The following is an 18,590-nucleotide window of genomic DNA, read 5'->3' on the forward strand; positions in this document are numbered from 1 at the left end:
AGGACCAGCCACTGTGGCCAGAGGTTAGGATCTCCGTGGAAAGGCGTTGAGGTTAACTGATGGGACAGTGTCTAGGGCTTTTGTACAAATATATTTCTGGATTTAAAAACTGTATTTAGGAAATACGTAGCTCATATCTCCCTGGAGAATTGCGTTTTCATCTCGTTTCATTCTCTTCCATTTTTATTCTTTTTCCAATAAAACTGTATTGTTAATGTAGAACTGGATGTGATTAGTTCATATTTGTGTAAGACTTTGAGTGACATATTGATCAACAAACGAGAGGGAAGAGCCCTTGCCTTATGTTGGTCTAGAAAGCATGGTCCCCACACCGGTCTGTCCTCTGGGCATTATCCGGTGGGAGGAAGATTCCAATGACACGTATGACATGCTCTAACTCCTTGAAGACCATGGCAAACATCTTTGTTAAAAAGAAAGGAAAAAAGCTTTACCATATTTAGAATTAATTCCATGGAATATATTTCCAGGAAAAGGGATTCCTGGGTCAAAGTGTGTTTCCCCAATGTTATATCGTAAATTTTTTTCCATGTTGCCATTTGGTCTTTGTAACTATCTTTTTGGCAGTTGTATAATATTCCATCACAGTTGCACAGAAAACTTTGATCATTCCTTTGAGTTTCCAAATGTTCACGATTATGAACAATGCTGGGGTGAAATTTTTGTGTACATAGTTTAAAAAATATTTTAGCAGTGAAATGAAAAGGTTGAATTGAGGGTTTTTTCCTAGTATACGTTTACTTTTTTTTCTTTAAAATTGCGTCCTGGGGCTGGCCCAGTGGTGTAATGGTTGAGTTCAGTGTGCTTTGCTTCAGCTGCCCAGGTTCATGGGTTTGGATCCCAGGCATGGACCTACACCACTCATCAGCCAGGTGTTAGCACAGGGCTAATCTTCCTCAGCAAAAAAAACAAAACAAAACAACAACAACAAAAATCTTCCTGTTTTCCCAAGCTCCCCTCGTCCTAATCTTTACTTTCTCTTGGGTTCATTCAACAAGCAGGGTGGGGAGCAAGAGAGCAGGATGGAGAGAAGGTGGGTTCTGGGGGCAAGTAGCCCTGGGCTAGGATCCCCATCCCCCTGGCTGTGTGAGCTCAGGAAACCCCCCCTCTCTGAGTCTTGGATCCTAATCTGTGAAAAGGGTTTAGATCCTGGTTCCTGACACCTACCAGCTGTGTGATCTTGAGCAGGTAATTAATCTCCTGGGGCCTCAGTTTCCTCTGTACAAGGGGGCTGATCGTGGAACCTCCCTCAGAGTTTTATTCCTAGCCATGGTCAACGCAGCCCACTGCCCACTCTGACCTCGGAGACAGGCCCCCCTCTCCCCTCTCTGCAGGACAGACTCCTCCTAACCCTGACTCTCCTCTGACAACTCTCCCATCCTCCACACTAACACAGGTGACAGCTATGAAAACTGAGCCCCACGAATCCAAAGGGAGGACCACCTGAGGGGTAGGGTGTAGGTGGAGAAGGGGGCCTCACCTGCAGAGCCTCGGGAATAGGAGGGGCTGGCTAGGGCCTGGGCTCCTTTCCACCACGAGCTGGGGAGCCCCTCCACTCTGTCCTCAGTGACGGTGTACAATGGGGACTTGGGTTGGGGGAGGTCCCCTGATTTGGGACTGGGATCTTGGAACAGACACCAATTCCCTGCCCCAGGAGACCCCTCCACAGCTCAGGTGACAGCCTGGCTGCCTGGCCGCCTCCACACCTGTCCGTCCCCTAGAACATTTCCTTTCTCTTCCCCTTGGGGGCAGCCCTGGGCAGAGTGACGAGGTGAGTTGCTAAGCATCTCTAGTCTGCCCCATTTCTCAGTAGTCCCCCTTCCACCTTCCCTCCCTCCCCAGCCCTTCCACCCTCAGCTGGTGGGGACATTTTCACAGGTATGAATGGCTATCTGAAACCAGGAATGAAACTCTCATAGTAGCAATTGGGGCATCCACTAAAGAATTGGGGCAGTATACCAAGGATGGTGGGTCTTCCCAGTGGCCCTGGAACCCCTCCAAGTAGGAATACACACAACTTCTAAGGAAGAAAATGTCTCATGCTGGCGACCGGCTATTTTTGCTTCCTCTTTCAAATTGCCAGTGTGTGTGTGGCTTCCTCAGGGCAGGTTTCAGCTCCACCATCGAAAGCCTATCGGGTTTGGTGGGGCTGGATTTTCCTACCGGCACCAGATGTGAGCAGGAAGTACTGACACATCCTGAGAAATCGCACTCGATGCCCAGAGTCACACTCCGGTCCCCGCCTGCCATCTGGGAATAGAAAACAGGAGTCGGCTCCAGCCTCCTGCCCCCAGTGCTCTCTGGATGTGGGTCAGCTCAGCAGGAAGCCACACCCGCCAGGTGTCACCCTCAACATCCTGGCCTCCTCTTTCTCCTCCCCCGCCTCACATCCATCTAATTATTTCTGCTGCCAGGCGAGCTTCCCTCTCCACCTTGGCCTCTCCTGGCAGCAGCCTTCTGCCAAAGGGAAGGACATGATTGCTGGTGTGCTCGAACATCCACATTCCCCACATAGACGCGTGGACGCGTGGATGTGGGCGCTGAGGGAGGTTGGGGCTCAGAGGATGCCATGTGTAAAATATCCATCCAGCATCCAGGCATGCCCGGCCAGAGCTCCCTCCCTCCTTCCCTGCCTTCCTGCCTTCCTGCCCTTCTTCCTTCTCTCCCTCCCGCCTCCCTCTCACAATTTAATGTTTTCTGGCACACACACACCACACACACATTCCTGTGAAACCAGCACCACAATCAAGGTGGTTCCTCCCACCTTCCCTCACCTCCCCGCCCCCCCCCCCCCCCCCCCGCCAATCCCCACACAGGTCCTGACCTACTTTCTGTCATTATAGATAAATTACATTTTCTAGAGTTTTTGATAAACAGAATCTTATAGTATGAATTCTTTTTTTGGTCTGCATTCTTTCACTCAACATAATTATTCTGAGATTCATCCATGTTCTTGCATGGGATAAATAGTTCGTTCCTTTTTACATTCCATTATATGAATATACCACTGTTCATTTATCCACTCACCTATTAATGGAGATTTGGGTTGTATCCACTTTGAGCCTGTTATGAATACAGGTGCCATGAATGCATCTCATGCGTGGTCTTTGTGTGGACACATGCCTTCACTACTCTCAGGTGTATACCTAGGAGTGGAATGATTAGATCATATGGTAGATGTATGTTATACATATAAGTAAAAAATATGTAATTATATATTTATACATTTATCATATAAATATATATTTATATATATAAAATTGTGGTAAAAACACATATAAAATTTACCATCTTAGCCATTTTTAAGCATACAGTTCAGAAGTGTTAAGTATATTCACGTTGTTGCACAGCCAATCTCCATAACTTTTTCATTGCAAAACTGGAACTCTGCATCCATTGGCCGACAGCTCCCCATTTCCCCCTCTCCTGGTCCCTGACAACCACCATTCTACTTTCTATTTCTATGAGTTTGAATACTTTAGATACCTCAAATAAGTAGAATCCTACAGTATTTGTCTTTTTGTGACTGGTTTATTTCACTAATGATGTCCTCAAGTTTCATCCATGTTGTAGCATATGACAGGATTTCCTTCCTTTTTAAGGCTGAATAATATTCTGTTACGTGTGTATACCACATTTTCTTTATCCGTTCGTTCATCAATGGATATTTGGGTTGCTTCCACCTCTTGACTATTGTGAACACGGATGCAATGAATATGGCCATGCAAATATCTCTTCGAGATTCTATTTTCAATTCTTTTGGATATATATGGACTAAGACATATATCCAGAATGTATGTTCAACTTTTTAAGAAACTGCCAAATGGTTTTTCACAGTGGTTGTACCATGTTACATTCTCACCAGCAGTATATCAGAGTTCCAGTTTCCCCAAATTCTCACCAATACTTGGCATGGTCGGTCTTTTTCATTTTAGCCATTTTAATAGGTGTGTGGTGGTATCTCATTGTGATTTTAATTCGCATTTCCGTGATGACTAACGACGTTGAGCATCTTTTCATTTGCTTATTATTTGTCCAAATATCTTCTCTGGTGAAATATCTGTTCGACTCTTTTGCCCATTTCTCCCTAGACCTTTAATAAACTTTATTTTTTAGAACAGTTTTAGATTTACAGAAAAAAGATGAAAATAGTACAGAGAGTTTCCATATACTCCACATCCAAATTTCCCTATGATGATGTCTCACATTGGTTAGATGTTATAGTGTGGTACACATACAATTTGGTACACAGTATGGCATATTGTTTACAATTAATGAACCAATATGGATAAATTATTATTAACTGAAGTCCATACTTTATTCATATTTCCTTAGTTTTTACCTAATGTCTTTTTCTGACCCGGAATCCCATCCAGGACACCACCCCAGGTTTAGTGGTGAGTCTCCCTAGGCTCCTCTGTCTGTGATGGTTTCTCAGACTCTCCTCATTTTTAATGACCTTGGCAGATTTGAGTACTGGCCAGATATTTTGTAGGATGTCCCTCGATTGGGGTTGGTCTGATGTTTTCCTCACGATCATACTAGGGTTATTGGTTCAAGGGAGGAAGAGCACAGAGGCAAAGCGCCATTCTCATCATATCGTATCACGGGTACCTGCTATTACATGACGTTTACTGATGCTGTTGACCTTGACCACCTGGCTGTGGGGGTGTTTGTCAGGTTCTCCACCGTAAAGTTACTCTTTCTCTCCCTTCTCGTACTATGCTTTTTGGCAGGAAGTCACTATCCACAGCCCACACTTAAGGAGTGGGGAGTTATGCTTCACTTCCTTAAGGGCTGAGTATCTACATAAGTTAGTTGGAATTCTTCTGCCCCAGAGATTTGTCTCTTCTCCTCCATTTACTCGCTTATTCAATCATTTGTTTATTCAGTGTGGACTCATGGATACTTATTTTACTCTTTAGGTTATTATTCAGTCCTACTTTATTTATTTTGTTACTCAAATTGTTCCAGTTTTGGCCACTGGGAGCTCTCTTGGTTGGATCTTTTGCCCATTTTAAAAATGGAATTCTTTATTTTCTTATTTAAGAGCTTTTATATATTCTAAATAAGTGCGCTTTATCAGAAATATGATTTGCAAATGTTTTCTCCTAGTCTGTGATTTCTCTTTTCAACTCCTTAATAATGTCTTCTGAAAAAGAGTCTTCAATTTTGATGGGATCCATATTATTCATTTTTTTCCTTTATGGAGCATGCTTTTGGTGTCTTATCTAGGAAATCTTTGCCTTACTCAAGACCACAAAGAGTTTTTCTCCTATGTTTTCTTCTAAAAGTTTTATAGTTTTTTGGTTTCTCACTTATGTCTATGATCCATTTTGAATTAATTTTTAGATAAGGTGCAAAGTGTGCTCTCTTCAGCAGCACTGTACTAGACGGGGGACGAAGCATAAATCAAAGTACTTTCTTGTTCACATGGACATCCAGTTGTTCCAGCACCATTTGCTGAAAAGACTGTGCTTTCTCTATTGAAATGGCTCTGTACCTTTGACTAAAATCAATTGTCTCTGTGTGTCCTGGGTCTGTTTCTGGACATTCTATTTTGTGCCATTGATAGACTTGTTTGTCTTTACATCAATGCCATCCCGTCCTGATCTCTGTAGCTTTATAAGAAATCTTGAAACCGGGTAGTCTTAGACTCCAACTTTCTTCATTTTCAAAGCTGTTTTGGCCATTCTGGGCCCTTTGTCTTTCCATGCGAATTTTGGAATCAGCTTGTGAATTTCTACACAGGAAGCAATCATGCTCTATTTCTCTTGTCAACCTATTCTCTCATCGCCTGCAATTACCACCTCAAATCTGCCACCCTCCCTGATCCCCAGCAGAGGACCTTGCCTCCTACTTCACTGAGAAGACCAAAGCCATCACAGAGGTGTTCTCTCAACTTTGTGCTCCCAAATATGCAGACTCCCTTCTCCCTGTTCCCCCTCCTTCCCAGCACATTGAAGGAAGCTCCCCTTTTCAGGCCCAAAGCCACCCCTCCACCCATGCTCAGACCCCTTCTCCATCTCTGGACTCTCCAATTATCTATGATTCCTTCTCTCTCTTATATATCCAACCTCCACTTCTCAACTGGATCCTCACTAGCAACTTTTAAATCTACCCCAGTCTTGCCTATTTAAGAAAATCTTCCCTGGGTTCTCCTCTCCCTGTCTCCTGACTCAATCCTCGTCTCTCTTCTCACTCTGCTTTTCCTTCCTAGGGAATCTCCGCCACAGCCACCATCACGGCTTCAGTCCCACCCATAGGTGGGGCTCCCAAATATACATCTCTAACCCTCATCTCTTCTCTGAGATCCAAACCCACACATCCAACTGCTCACCTTCATCTCTCCTTGGACATCTCGAAGGCCGCTAAACTCAACATGTCCCAGAACAAACTTGTAACCTGCGCTCTCCCCACCCCTCTCCAGACCCATCCCCTCCATGGTCACATTCTCAGCAAATGGCACACGCATCTGAGCATCTGTCTGATTGTGTGAGCCACATACCTTCCCTCATGCCCCAATCCATCCATCACCAATTCTCATTTATTTTACCTCCTAAACAGAATCTTCTACTTCTTTCGATCTCCTTCCAGGTGCAAGCCCCAAACATCTCCCACAGCACCCTGAGGGGTTTCCCTGGGTCACCTGTGCCCTTTTCACTGAGTCCTCACATGGCAGCCACAGTTATCTTGCCCAAACCAGAGGCAGGTCAGCACCTTCCTGCCTGGAATGCTTCATGGTTGCCATGAAAACCAAGTGTCCTCAGTGCGAGGGCCTCTAAGCCCTTGTGGGGTCTGGCCCCTGCCGCCTCCTCAGCCTCGTTCGTCTCCCGCCACAGTGCCCCCTCCCCTGCTCCACCCACACTGAACTTTCAGGCCTTCAGTCTCCTCGTGCTCCCTCAAACCTGTGGCCTTTGTGCGCTGTTCTGTCTGTCTGAGATGCTCCTCCTCTTCCCACCACGACCACCCCCTGGACCACTCGCCCTTCAGATCTCAGCCCAAATGTCCCTCCGTCAGGGAAGCCTCCCGATTAACTCCTCTCTGCTCCCCTCTGTCTTAGCACCCTGTTCCCCTCTTGTCTAGCACTTGTCTTGGCTAAAACTTGAGGTTATTTGGGTGGTCAATGCCTGCCCCCACTCTAGACTATAAGCACCAGGAGGCCAGGAACCATCTCACCTGTTTTTGTCTCCTTTCCCTGCTCAGTGCCTGCTGTAATGCCAGGCACATACAGAAGTTCAATAAATATTCACTGAATAAATGAATTAATACACAGTCAAATACTCAATATAAATTCAAGTAAGTAAGGAAAGGCCATTGAAAAGCACTAATCCTGTTCAGGAAAATCATTGGGGAAACCATCTTTTGCAAACGCCGTGCTGATGCCGGGGGTTAGTCATGCCCCCGTGACTCTGTGCCGTTGTTTTTCCTAGATGCTGCTCACCTTAATTCTCCCTCCAAGAGAGTGATTTTCCCCCGGGTTGAAGTCTACTGCCAGATAGAGCTCGCCCTGGGCAATGAGTGCCCTGAACACAGTCAACCAAGCCTTCAAACAGAGCAGGCCAGTCTGGAAGAATCTGTACAACTTCACACACCAGGGGCTCCCAAAGAGGAGAGAAGGGGTCACCACGGTCCACCTGTGTCCCCATCTGTGCAGACACCTGAGTCTACATGGGAGTGGGCTGTGGAGTCACCTGATTCTCCACCTGTCTCTTCATTTGAGCAGTCACCTGTATCGCCACTTCCCTCTTCACCATCACGTCCTCCAACTGACGTGCCACCTATATCCCTCCCAGCTGTGCACTCGCCACCCAGCTCAACACCTGGGCCGTCACCCGTATCACCACAGCAGCAGATACAACCGTCGGGATCACCACCCAGATCCCCACCCTCCCAGTCATCTGTGTCACCCAGGCCATCCCTGGGGCCTTCAGGTGTGGGGGCGCCTCAAACATTGCCCCCATGTTCTCCTTCGGCATCACCTGCACAGCTACCTGTGGAGGAACTGGGCCCAGAACAGCCCCAAGGTATGGACCCTTCTGGCTTCTCATGGCTTTCTCACGTCTGGAGCGCATCAGCAAGTGTGTAACAACGTGGTGGCCGATAACCGTTGCTTTAGAGGGGCGCGCTGGAGAAGTTAGCAGTTAGCTTTAGCGGCTCTCCCTGTTATGAGGACAGACCACCACTAGAGGGCTGTGGACTTGGCATTTGTTCATTTCTTTCATCCTGTGATTCTCAAAGTGTGGCCCTCGACCAGCAGCAATAGCATCACCTGAGAACTCGTTAGAAACGAGAATTCCCAGGCCCGACCACAGACCTGCTAAATCACAAACTCTGGGGTGGGACTCAGCTGTCTGTCTTTTTGACAAGCCCTCCAGGCGATTCTTTTGCCCGTTAACGTTTGAGAACTGCTGTACTAGTAGATTTTTATGGTGAAAGTCACCGTGCCCGGGCAGTGCTACTCAGAGAGTGGTCTGTGGACCAATGCTCATCCCTGAACTATTTGTTAATAGTTCACAGTGAAATGAGCATAGAAATTGAGAGTAAGCATTTAGAAATGTTTATAGCAAAAAGATGTCACCATGACATCCAAGAGCTTGGTCGTTTTCCTACTAATTTCACAAAAGTACTAGTCCATTACGGATTGTAATAAGATTCTTAAAAACTGGTTCTTCACTGCAGGTAGTTTGAGAAGCAGTGCTGTAGGGGTTGCAAAGATGAACAGTTCTCAATTCCTCACTCTCAGGAAATCTCCCCTCCAGCAGAGAGAATGACATGGATACCAACCTCAAAAATACACGCTGAATTATTAAGTGTTAAGTAATTAACGAAAACAGTGTTGGGGGTATTTATGGAGAATAAGATCTCTTCTCTGTGGGGGAATAAAGAAGGCATCTTGGAGGTGACAGGCGAGTTGAAATGGTCAGGATTTTGACAATCGTGGTTTGTGGGATGGGATTGGATGGAGTAGAAAGAACATTTTGGGTTTCGTTTATTCTAGAAGCTCAGGTGCAGAGAAGGAAAGCTCAGGTTACATTCAGGATAAAGAGGATACCTGTTGGGCCACCATGGATGGTCGGGGTAGGGGCAAGGGGACAGGAGCCCAAATGATGGACTGAAGCCAGGTTGTAGGGTCCTCCTGGTCCATCAGCCAAACTTCCATAGTTATTATGGTAAACAGCGGCACAGATTAGCAAGCTGTCCTTTGAGAATCTGCCCCAAGTCAGGGGTGGTTTTTTCTCTGGAATAGGTTTCCTTTGATTCTTTTAATCACAATGAGACAAAAATATCAGGACATTAAGAATTAGAAAACTGATCAAAGTGTTTTACGTGCTCTCTTATTTCCTGTTAGATGGAATGTGTTTATTTTTTGTTATCACACTCATGCCTGAAGGTATGTGTCTTCATGTGTCTGAGCAGTCCTGGGCCCTGACTCGGCATTCTTCACTCAGACTGGGGGCGGACAGAGGTACAAATAGCCCAGTGGTTCTCAACTGGGGGCAATTTTACCCCCAGGAGACATTTGGCAATATGTGGAGACACATTTGGTTGTCACCTAGTGGGTGACATCTAGTGGGTACAGGCCAGGGATGCTGCTAACTGTCCTCCAGTGCATGACCCCCACGACAAAGAATTATCTGGCCCTTGATGACAGGAGCACCGAGGCTGAGACACTCTGTTACAGCCTCCAGCTGAGCCTCAGTTGCGACATCCTTGGCCATCACAGGGATGGGCAGAGCGAGCCTCCTCAGGCGGTGGTGTTATCAATCACTGATGGCCACGGAGTTGTGGGGGGTGGGGCGGTAGCACAAAGTCCTTGGAAAATCCCTAAACGAAGGAACTGCAAATAGATTTGGGAGCGCCAAGGCCCCAAATGAAAGACCTTCAGGTAGAGGAATTTAACTGGATTCTATACTATTTTTATTTACATGTATTACATAGTCACATGTTCATCTTCATATATTATATATCCTCAAACTCATCAGAAATCTGCAAAGAGCTTACTTAAGAATAATGGTCATAAAACTGTTAATATTTTCTGTTCTAATGAAAAAGAAGAAAGCATGACATAAAGCTGTGAGGGGAGGTTCAGGCCTCTCTGGGGGATTTTCCTGAAAACTTGCCCTCACACGGCTACTTTTTCTGAAGGAATTGTTGATAATCTTACCTCAGGCGTCAGCATCAGTGCTTCCACAGCTGTCACTGCCCTGGGTCTCAGTCAAATCCGACGACACGATTCTGGTCCTAAATATGAGAGTTTGGGAGTGAGAGAGTTCTTTACTGCTCCTAAACACCCTCATTTACTTCCTATTGTTATTTCCAAAATGGCGAAGTACCCCCCTCCCCCATCTCACTCATGTCTCCTGTATCTTTACTTTGGACTGTAGCTCTCCCTGCTTCTTCAAATCCAGACAGCACCGTGCCTCTGGTCAGTGCGAAGGAAACCACCAGCGAGCCTTATGCAGTGTAAGTTTCTCCTGAACTGGGAACGTGGGCGGGGGAGGGCGGCCCAGCGAAGCGGTACTTTCCATCTCTGCAGCTGCCTGAGGAAACTGAGATCCTTTTCTGGTTTGCGTGATCACAGTCCACCCCTTTACAGTTCACAAACCAACCCCCCTACCCCTTCCGCTCAACAATCTGGGGAAAATGAGACTGTCAGCTCCCTGCTGTGCACCCAAGGGAAGGCATCTTCTCTGAGTGCAGTGGGAGAATGCGCCCCCTCATGTCTTACTCTCTGATAATGTCCCAGTTCCAGAGAGCCAGCAGGCATGGGACAACCTAGCCTCAGGTAGCCCCTGCACAGTATGAATTGAGGGACCCCACCAAAGACCTCCCTTAATCCAAATTATTTTGTCAGCGTGATAAGGGGACTAATATTCCTGTGTTGTAAAGTGTCCCCAGAAAATCTTTTTTTGTAATGCACATCGCTTGTCTGGGCTGTGTAACATGTATTCCCTTATTATCTTTGCAGTCATTGTCAGAGGGCCTGGGGATCTGTACATTTTTAAGTTCCATGGGGACCACAGTACCCAGGCTCCCTTGCTGGCTCGATGCCAGTGGAAGGCCCCAGCAGGAGATCAGAGGCTGGGTCAGGGTATCTCCCGCCACCGAGCTCATCCCTCCTTCCTTGGATCAGCCCAGGCAATGATCCGGCTTCTCTCCAGCCACAGTTTCAGCTAATGGAGAGCAGGGCCTGAGGCACTCTTGCTTTTGACATTCCCACTCCATATCATATCAAATATATTTAAAATATACCTGCTTCTCACATTAAGTATAATCTTAATTATAAAACTTTTTTAAAGAGTTTGCATAAATTTAATCATTTTGTGCTTGGGTATTACACATTTTGTTCACGTGATTTAAGCTTTATTGTATTGACATACACTGTATAAAAGTTTAATTGAGTTTCAGTTGGCTAGTTGGCATGGCGTTACTTAGGTAAATATTCATTGATTACAAAATAAAAGTTCGCTGGGGAACTCCGATGCTCGGCCAGGGCTGAGAACCGCAGCCTCGGTGCGTCCGAATACCTGCTGAGGGACCAGGGCCCTGACAGTGGAGGACACGGGACAGGCCTTTAACAAACCACTCAGTTCATCTCTTTGCCCAGGGAGAGTCCTGCTGAAGACTTCAATTGGGTGAGCAAGATATTCAAGAAGAACAAACAAAAGACGAGTGGCACCAGAAAGGGCTTCCCAAGACATCCCCGATCCGAGAAAGTAGGCAGCAAAGCGCAGTGAGCACGACTAACGTTTCTTAAATTGCACGGGGAGGAGCAGCTCCAGGAGCAGTCCACAGGAGGATTACAAGGGGTAGAAGGGGCATCAGTGAGGAGGGCACTAGGAGCTGGGCCTTGGGGTCGGACACACGCAAGGTCAAATCCCCGCCCTGCCTCCGTCTCACTCAGTGACCATGCGTAGGACACGTGCTCTCTCTGAGCCTCTATTTCCTGACCTGTAAGATAGGGACAATAGCAACTCATCGGGTTGTTGTGAGGGTTTAGTGAGGTCATATGGAAATGGCGTCACAGAGTGCAAGGTGTGTACTAGCACTCAATAATTTGTAGACATTATGGTTATATCACTCACAGGGCTCACCTCAATACCTCTCAGCCTCCGAATAGAACTGTACTTAAAACCCAAACTAGAAAGGTGGATGCCCACATAACCCTCAACACGGAGAGCTCAAACTGTTGCCAACCTACAGCGAAAAGCCCTAACAATGTAGGCCTGCTTCTTGGAGCTTTTGGACTCTATTATATTGTCGTTGACTTAATGAGCCCAGCTTCATCGAGCACCTGCTAAGTGCCAAGCCCTCTTCTTGGTTCTGGGGATTTCAAGGATAAATTAAACTCCATCGCCAACTTTCAATCCCAATTTCATCCCAAGTTTCAAACCCAAATTGAACTTCAGACCAAAGATAGGAGTAAAACCTACGAATTTGCTGAACTGTGAGCCCCAGATAAACCAAGTCTTAATTTTTTTACTAAACCACAACATAGTTTTTAAAGGTATCTGTATATATATATATGTGTGTATATATATGTATATATATGTATGTATACGTGTATATGTATGTGTACACATATGTGTGTATATACACATATACACATGTGTATATGTGTATGTATACACCCACCTGCAAATTAAAAATGCCAGCCTCAGACACAAACCAAGCCAGGTGTTATCTATCATTATTTCACTGGACTATCAAACTATTCTCTAAATGGAACAGTCTCACACTGCTATTTAAGTTCCTTTAAGCCTTTCTTGGTCAGAAAAATCCCTAAATCATTCTAAGCAACATCCTTCCGGGTTACCTCTGTTCCAGGTGGGGGCCCCTGGGTAGCACAGGGATGTGTCAGGTAGACCAGGGTCACCCTGGCAGCCACAGGGCCACTTCAAAGGCTGGACAAGTAGGTCTTTGGTGGGTGGTATGAAGCAACATGGGGGAGAGGAGATTCCCAGAGCTGCTACAGGAAATGGGACAGACCCACATGTGATTTGCTGGATTAAAGGATGGGCAGGGAGGGTGCAGGACCCAGGAGGCAGTTGGCGGTCCCTGGGGGTCAGGGGATCAGTGCAGCCTGGGACTAGTCTCACTCTGTTCCTTGCCTCCAACCCCAAGACTTCCCTGACCTCTGAGTGTTCGTCTCTCTGCCCTAGGAGCTCAGGGTCGAGTCTGATGATGAGAATGTAGGCCGGTCTGCCACGGGCGTGAGGAAGCCTCCGTGGGGCTGGGCGTGCCATCCCGGAGCTGGGCGCAGACTCGGGTCCCTTCGTTCCAGGGCCAGGCCTCTCCCCATACATTGAGCAGCGGGAACTACGCATTTCAGCTGGGGCTACTTGGTCGATAAACTTTTAGGAATCAAGGTGCTTTATAAAGAAGCAGGATGTGACAAAAACAAAACAACCTTCGGAAGCCATGGGAAACGCTGTTGTCAGTGGGTCACACAGCCTGCTCTGGCAGGTGGTGTCTGCGGCCCTCCTTTATAGAACGGGTTAGGAAACTGCCTGGGGGCAATTTACCAACTAATGACCTTAAGCAATCCCATGCAGACTGACTGCTTTGAGCTTCAAAGACTAGGGAGGGGGTAGAAAAGAGAAGCTCAAAAACGATAGGCTTAGAGGAGGAGGGGTGATCCAGGAAGACGGGAAATAGGCTCCTTTCCTCCCAAACTACAGTCACGAGAGACACCGTCACATCCATGGGCTCGCCCTCTGCAAACTCCTGGTCCCCAGCTGACATCCCTCCCAACAAAGAGGGGAAACAACCCCCTCCCCACCCCAAGATCTCAGTGGCTTACGAAACGAAACGAGCTTTTGCTTTTCTCTCCCACAGGTCTGTGTCTGGCTGGGTTGGCTCTGCATAGGCTACAGGGTGGGGCCAAATCTGCTCCCTATCCCTTTCATTCCAGGGCCAGCAGTAATGCCAGCTATCCCCTTCTCCGGGAGCGTGGCCAGATGGATGGAGCAGCCCAGCTTTCCTCTGCTGGCCTTGCCTCTCCTCCAGTGGTCAGTGGTCGTCTGACTCAAGTTGTATAACTGGCCTCAAAGTGGAAAGACAGTTTGAGAAAAGGAGAGACTGTCTACAGGCTACAGATGGAAAAGGGGGACATCCAGCTTGCTAATTGCTGGCCAGATCCTCCTAATTGTTACCGAGTCTGTCAGGCTCCCCAAATTTCCCCCATTACAGAGCCCTTCCTTTGACTTACTGTGGAATCTCCCCTATTCTGATGTGAATGTAGTAATAATAGCTATAACTTATACAGTAGTTATTATGTTCCAGGCACCATGGCACAGAGAGGTTAAGTAACATGTCCAAAGTCACACAGTTGGTAGTTGGCAGAGCCAGGATCTGAATGCAGGGTGTCTGTCACCAGCATATTGGTGTTGACGCCTAAGTGATACAGCCTCCCAGGATCCACGGAGCGCTGGAGGGAGAGTCGAGAGTCACGGGGTCTAGTCCTAGTTTCTCCATGTGGGCAGGGAGAGGCCTGGAGGTGCACTCAGAGGGGCACGTGGAGATGTGGCAGGGGCACTCCGGCTGGCTTGGGTGCCATGCTAATGAGGGTGGACATTGCCGCGGTGCTGGGGAGTCACTCAGGGGTTAAACAACAGAGTGACACCATCAGATTGGAAAATTATCCAAGAATGTGCAAGTCCACATTCCAGCATTTCTCCGAGGTGGCCTCTGCAGGTGTCTTCCCACAGTTTCTCAGAGAGGGCAAGTGACTTGCCCAAGGTCACACAGCAGGTGGAGGAGGGCTGGGAACTCAGGTCTTCCCACTCCTTTTTGCCTCCTTTCTCCTCACACGTGCTTCCCCAGCTTCTCACACCCAGGTCTGCTCCCTGCCCCCTCGACGTCTCTCTGCTCTCCACTTCTGAGACAGTGTCACCCACCCGCCTCCTCCCAGCCGGATCCAGGACTACAGCTGCCCTGAGGGTGGAACTCCCCAGGGTCTCCCTGCAGGCCAGGCACTGCCTGCCCTGCCCTGGGATGCTGTGGTGACTCCTGAGCCCCGTAAACCCAGCTTCCTATCCACCCCCACCTGCTGTTCGCTGGGCACAGTCAGGGCCAGCACTCCATCTAATGCCTTGTCCCCTGAGAAAACAGCACGCCTTCCTTGGGAACTTGACTGCCAGCTGCTAGAAGATTGTCACAGTATATGATTTTGTTAGGACAATTGACTGCCAACTACTGGAAATCTTTGAGTGACATACTAAGCTGCAGAACTACATGAATAATACACACAAAACTGTACAAATAACATACCACATAAGTATGTCTAGGAAGTGCCTGCCCCTTTGCACTGGCGGGATATCCTTGTACAGTGTGCATTCTGCACTGCTGTACTGAGCACCCTGGAGGCCACATCACCTCTTCCCCCTTCCTGAAAAACCAAATATTAACTGGACTTTTGTAAACTGAATAATGTTTCGAAGACTCTTTTGTCAACTCCTGCTCTGCAAATGGACGTCTCCATTTGCAAAAGACCCTTATGTAATAAACCAACCCTCCAACTGGCTTTTTGGCCTAAACTGAGATTTCCAATTTCCACGCATCAGGTTGGCCAGAATGGGGCCTGTCTCCTTGCTTGGGACTGCCCAAGGCGTGGGAAGCTGTGAGGGATGTTCTCGGTGGAGGTGAGGGGAGGGAAACCCCAGAGGAGGGCCTTAGAAATGATGAACCTGTGTCCTTTCTCCAGGAAGCTGTGAGCCAAGAGGGAAAAGCTGAGCTGGGACGGGGGAGAATCTGACGACCCCGAAGCGGAGACTCTCCCCACCTGCTCCCAGATGCCCTCCCCTCCCCCGGAGCCCCTCAGGGACCAGGGTGACCCCCACTCCCTGGGCGAGCCCCTCCTTGTCTAAACATCCTCTCAGCTTCCCTGCGGCCCTTCCAGCCCTTGCACCGCCCGGCTCTGGACGGACAGAGGGACGGACGTCAACAGGGACTGGACGGGCGCTGCAGAGCACCCAGCACAGCCTCCTCCCGGCCGGCAGGGCTCGGGGCCTTCCTCCCCACCCTGGCCTGAATGTGCTTCTTTGAGGCGGGCCAGACCAATCCCAGCGCCCAGGATCCAGTCCACGGAGCAAACTCTCGGGGGTCAGGCAGGACTGAGCCGTGGAGGCACTTCCTTTTTCCTGTGCTGTCAAGAGACCAAGTTCTTCTTTTGTTTTGTTTTGAGTTCTCACGGTGCACCAAAGGCTTGACTTGGAACCACCGGACTCCGCCTCAGCGGCTCGCTGGAATCAGCTGATGGCGTTGATGGGCACAAGGTCTTTAAAAGCACGCAGGGGTGATGGGCTGTGGCCGTGTGGAGCAGGCCACTCTGGACTTCCCTGAGTCCTGGTGTGGTTGCTGAGGAGACGGGAGGCCAGCCGTCCCTTCCCCTTCCATCCCCCAGCCCAGATGAGGGCAGCCTCTGTCTGCTGGTCACACCTCCGTGAAAATGCTCCCTGAGAAAGACACCTTCAGCCTCAGTTTTTCCAGCCTGTCCAGAAAAAAATTAGGTCCACCACTCCCCAGAATGTGAATAACCTCCAGCCCCAGCCGGGCCCAGAAAGGAAGCTTGGGCTGCCCAGAGGCCTCAGATGCATTTGCTTAACAAATCCTGGAACACAAAACCCGGAGGACTGGGTGGAAGACAGCCCTGATAGGGGGGAGCGGGGGTGGGAGTGGGCGGTGCCGCTCCGGGAGCCTGAGGAGGATGCAGGCAAATTTAAGGCCCGGGAGGGTGGGGGCCTATGGTGAGAAGGCCCGGGTGGAGGCTGCATTCAACAGGCCCAAGTCAAGGAGAATGCCTCCACACGAGCCCATTTAGAAGGTGCCGCGTGGAAGAGCCTAACTGGACCCTTGAGAGGCCCAGGAAGAATCAAGTCTCAGGTGTCCTTGAGCCCTCTGCCTCCTTGGATTCCGTGGTCCAGACCAGTCAAGGGAAGCGCCCTGGGGGTTGGGTGGTAGGAGGAGCCAGGTCCCTGGAGGGGCTCGCCTGCCTGCTGTGTCTGGCCTTCTCGCTAGGAGTGGCCTTGCTGTTTGCAGGAGGCTGTGTGCCCGGGGGGCCTCTGAGACTCAGGAACTAGCAAAGGAGGGTGTCAGTCTTGCACAACTCGGGAATGCTTGTGTCCTGATGTGCAAGGGAAAACTGAACATTATAATAACAGTTGTTTTAACTCACAGCCTGTATTTACAGCCCAGATGCTCTTATGTTACAAGTTATGCTCTAAGTATCAGTAAATCCCCTGGAATATTTTCCTTCACTTTGCTTAATTTCCCTTTTCCCCATTTTGAGGTAATCAAGAGAATTGTTCTTGCATTAGTCCCAGGGTTGCCAGATAAAGTACAGGACACCTTGTCAAATCTGAATTGCAGATAAACAACCAATAATTATTTAGTGTAAGTATGTCCCCAGCATTGCAATTATTTGTTGTCTATCTGAAATTCAAATTTAACTGGGCCACCCATATTTTTATCTGCTAAATTTTGCAACCCTAATTAGTTCCTGTCTCTTTTTTATGCCGTTTTTTTTTTTTTAAACCAACACTAATGGATTGTTTTTCGTTGTGTCAGTCACTGTGCTTTGAAATGGGAGGTCGCACTGGTGCCAAGGCCAGAACACTCTCTGGTCGTCCTGCAACCCAGCTAACACCCCGAACTCAACCGGTTCCCGGCTGACCCCATTATCTCTGACTCACCCACTTAGCCCCTGACTTCTCAGTGTCCTGATGTCACTTGCCTGCCTTTGTGTGTGTGTGTGAGGAAGATTCTCCCTGAGCTAACATCCATTGCCAACTCCTTTTTTCTTTTTTCACTTGAGGATTAGCTGTGAGCTCACATCTGTGCCAATCCTCCTTTTTTTTTTTTCACTTGAGGAAGATTCGCCCTGAGCTAACATCTGTGTCAGTCTTCCCCTACTTTGTATATGGGATGCCTCCACAGCATGGCGAGTGGAGTAGGTCCACACTCGGGATCCAAAACCCGTGAACCCTGGGCCACCGAAGCAGAGCTCATGGAACTTCAACCACAAGGCCATGGGGCCAGCCCCCTGCTTGCCTGCCTTTTAAAAGCCTTTCAAAGCAGCAGGGCCTCCCAGGCACCTCAGTGCTCTTGAAGGCCTCCGTGGTGTGAGTTGAGGGAGGCCCCCCCCTTGCACGCTGTCCCACCATCCTATATTCCCACTGGCACAAAATTCCCGTAACCAGTGAGGTACATGAGCAACCCAGGGGCAGGGACTGTGGCTTTGCATCTGTGTATGCCATAGACACAGTATCAGACCTAGCATATCGTAAGTGCTCAATAAATATTGGTTGAATAAATGAACTAATGGATTAGATAATGTCGGGGGGCCACAAAAGAAGAGGTTCTCAGAGCTGGGTCCTGGCCTGGTTCTGCCTGTAGCTGTCTGTGCGACCTTGAACGAGGCACCTCCCTACTCTGAGCCTCAGCTTCCTGGTCTGTGAGATGAGGATAATGCTGCCGCCCTCTCCTGCCCTCCTCAGAGCATTACCGGAGCCTTCCAGGGCTGGGGAGTAGAAGCATGGTTTGAAAAGAAGGCAAGCTGTGCACTCAAA

General features: G+C 48.5%; 1 protein-coding gene across 4 annotated transcripts in view; it reads left to right on the forward strand.

Moving 5' to 3' along the window:
* The window catches only part of PNPLA1 (patatin like phospholipase domain containing 1), a 44,196-nt gene extending 25,857 nt beyond the window's left edge, over nucleotides 1–18,339 (forward strand). The window contains exons 6-9 of one of the 4 annotated variants that reach the window (XM_070584467.1): nucleotides 7,452–8,045; nucleotides 10,407–10,485; nucleotides 11,630–11,755; nucleotides 13,937–18,339. In XM_070584467.1, the coding sequence (XP_070440568.1) occupies nucleotides 7,452–8,045; nucleotides 10,407–10,485; nucleotides 11,630–11,755; nucleotides 13,937–14,063 (926 nt within the window). In that variant the 3' untranslated portion in view covers nucleotides 14,064–18,339. Of the gene's footprint in view, nucleotides 1–7,451; nucleotides 8,046–10,406; nucleotides 10,486–11,629; nucleotides 12,695–13,860 lie in introns of those variants that run through there. The other 3 variants (XM_070584469.1, XM_070584468.1, XM_070584470.1) reach the window with 3 other exon arrangements.
* Nucleotides 18,340–18,590: the final 251 nt, after the last annotated feature.

The sequence above is a fragment of the Equus przewalskii genome, chromosome 19 (assembly GCF_037783145.1).
Source record: "Equus przewalskii isolate Varuska chromosome 19, EquPr2, whole genome shotgun sequence".
NCBI lineage: Eukaryota > Metazoa > Chordata > Mammalia > Perissodactyla > Equidae > Equus > Equus przewalskii.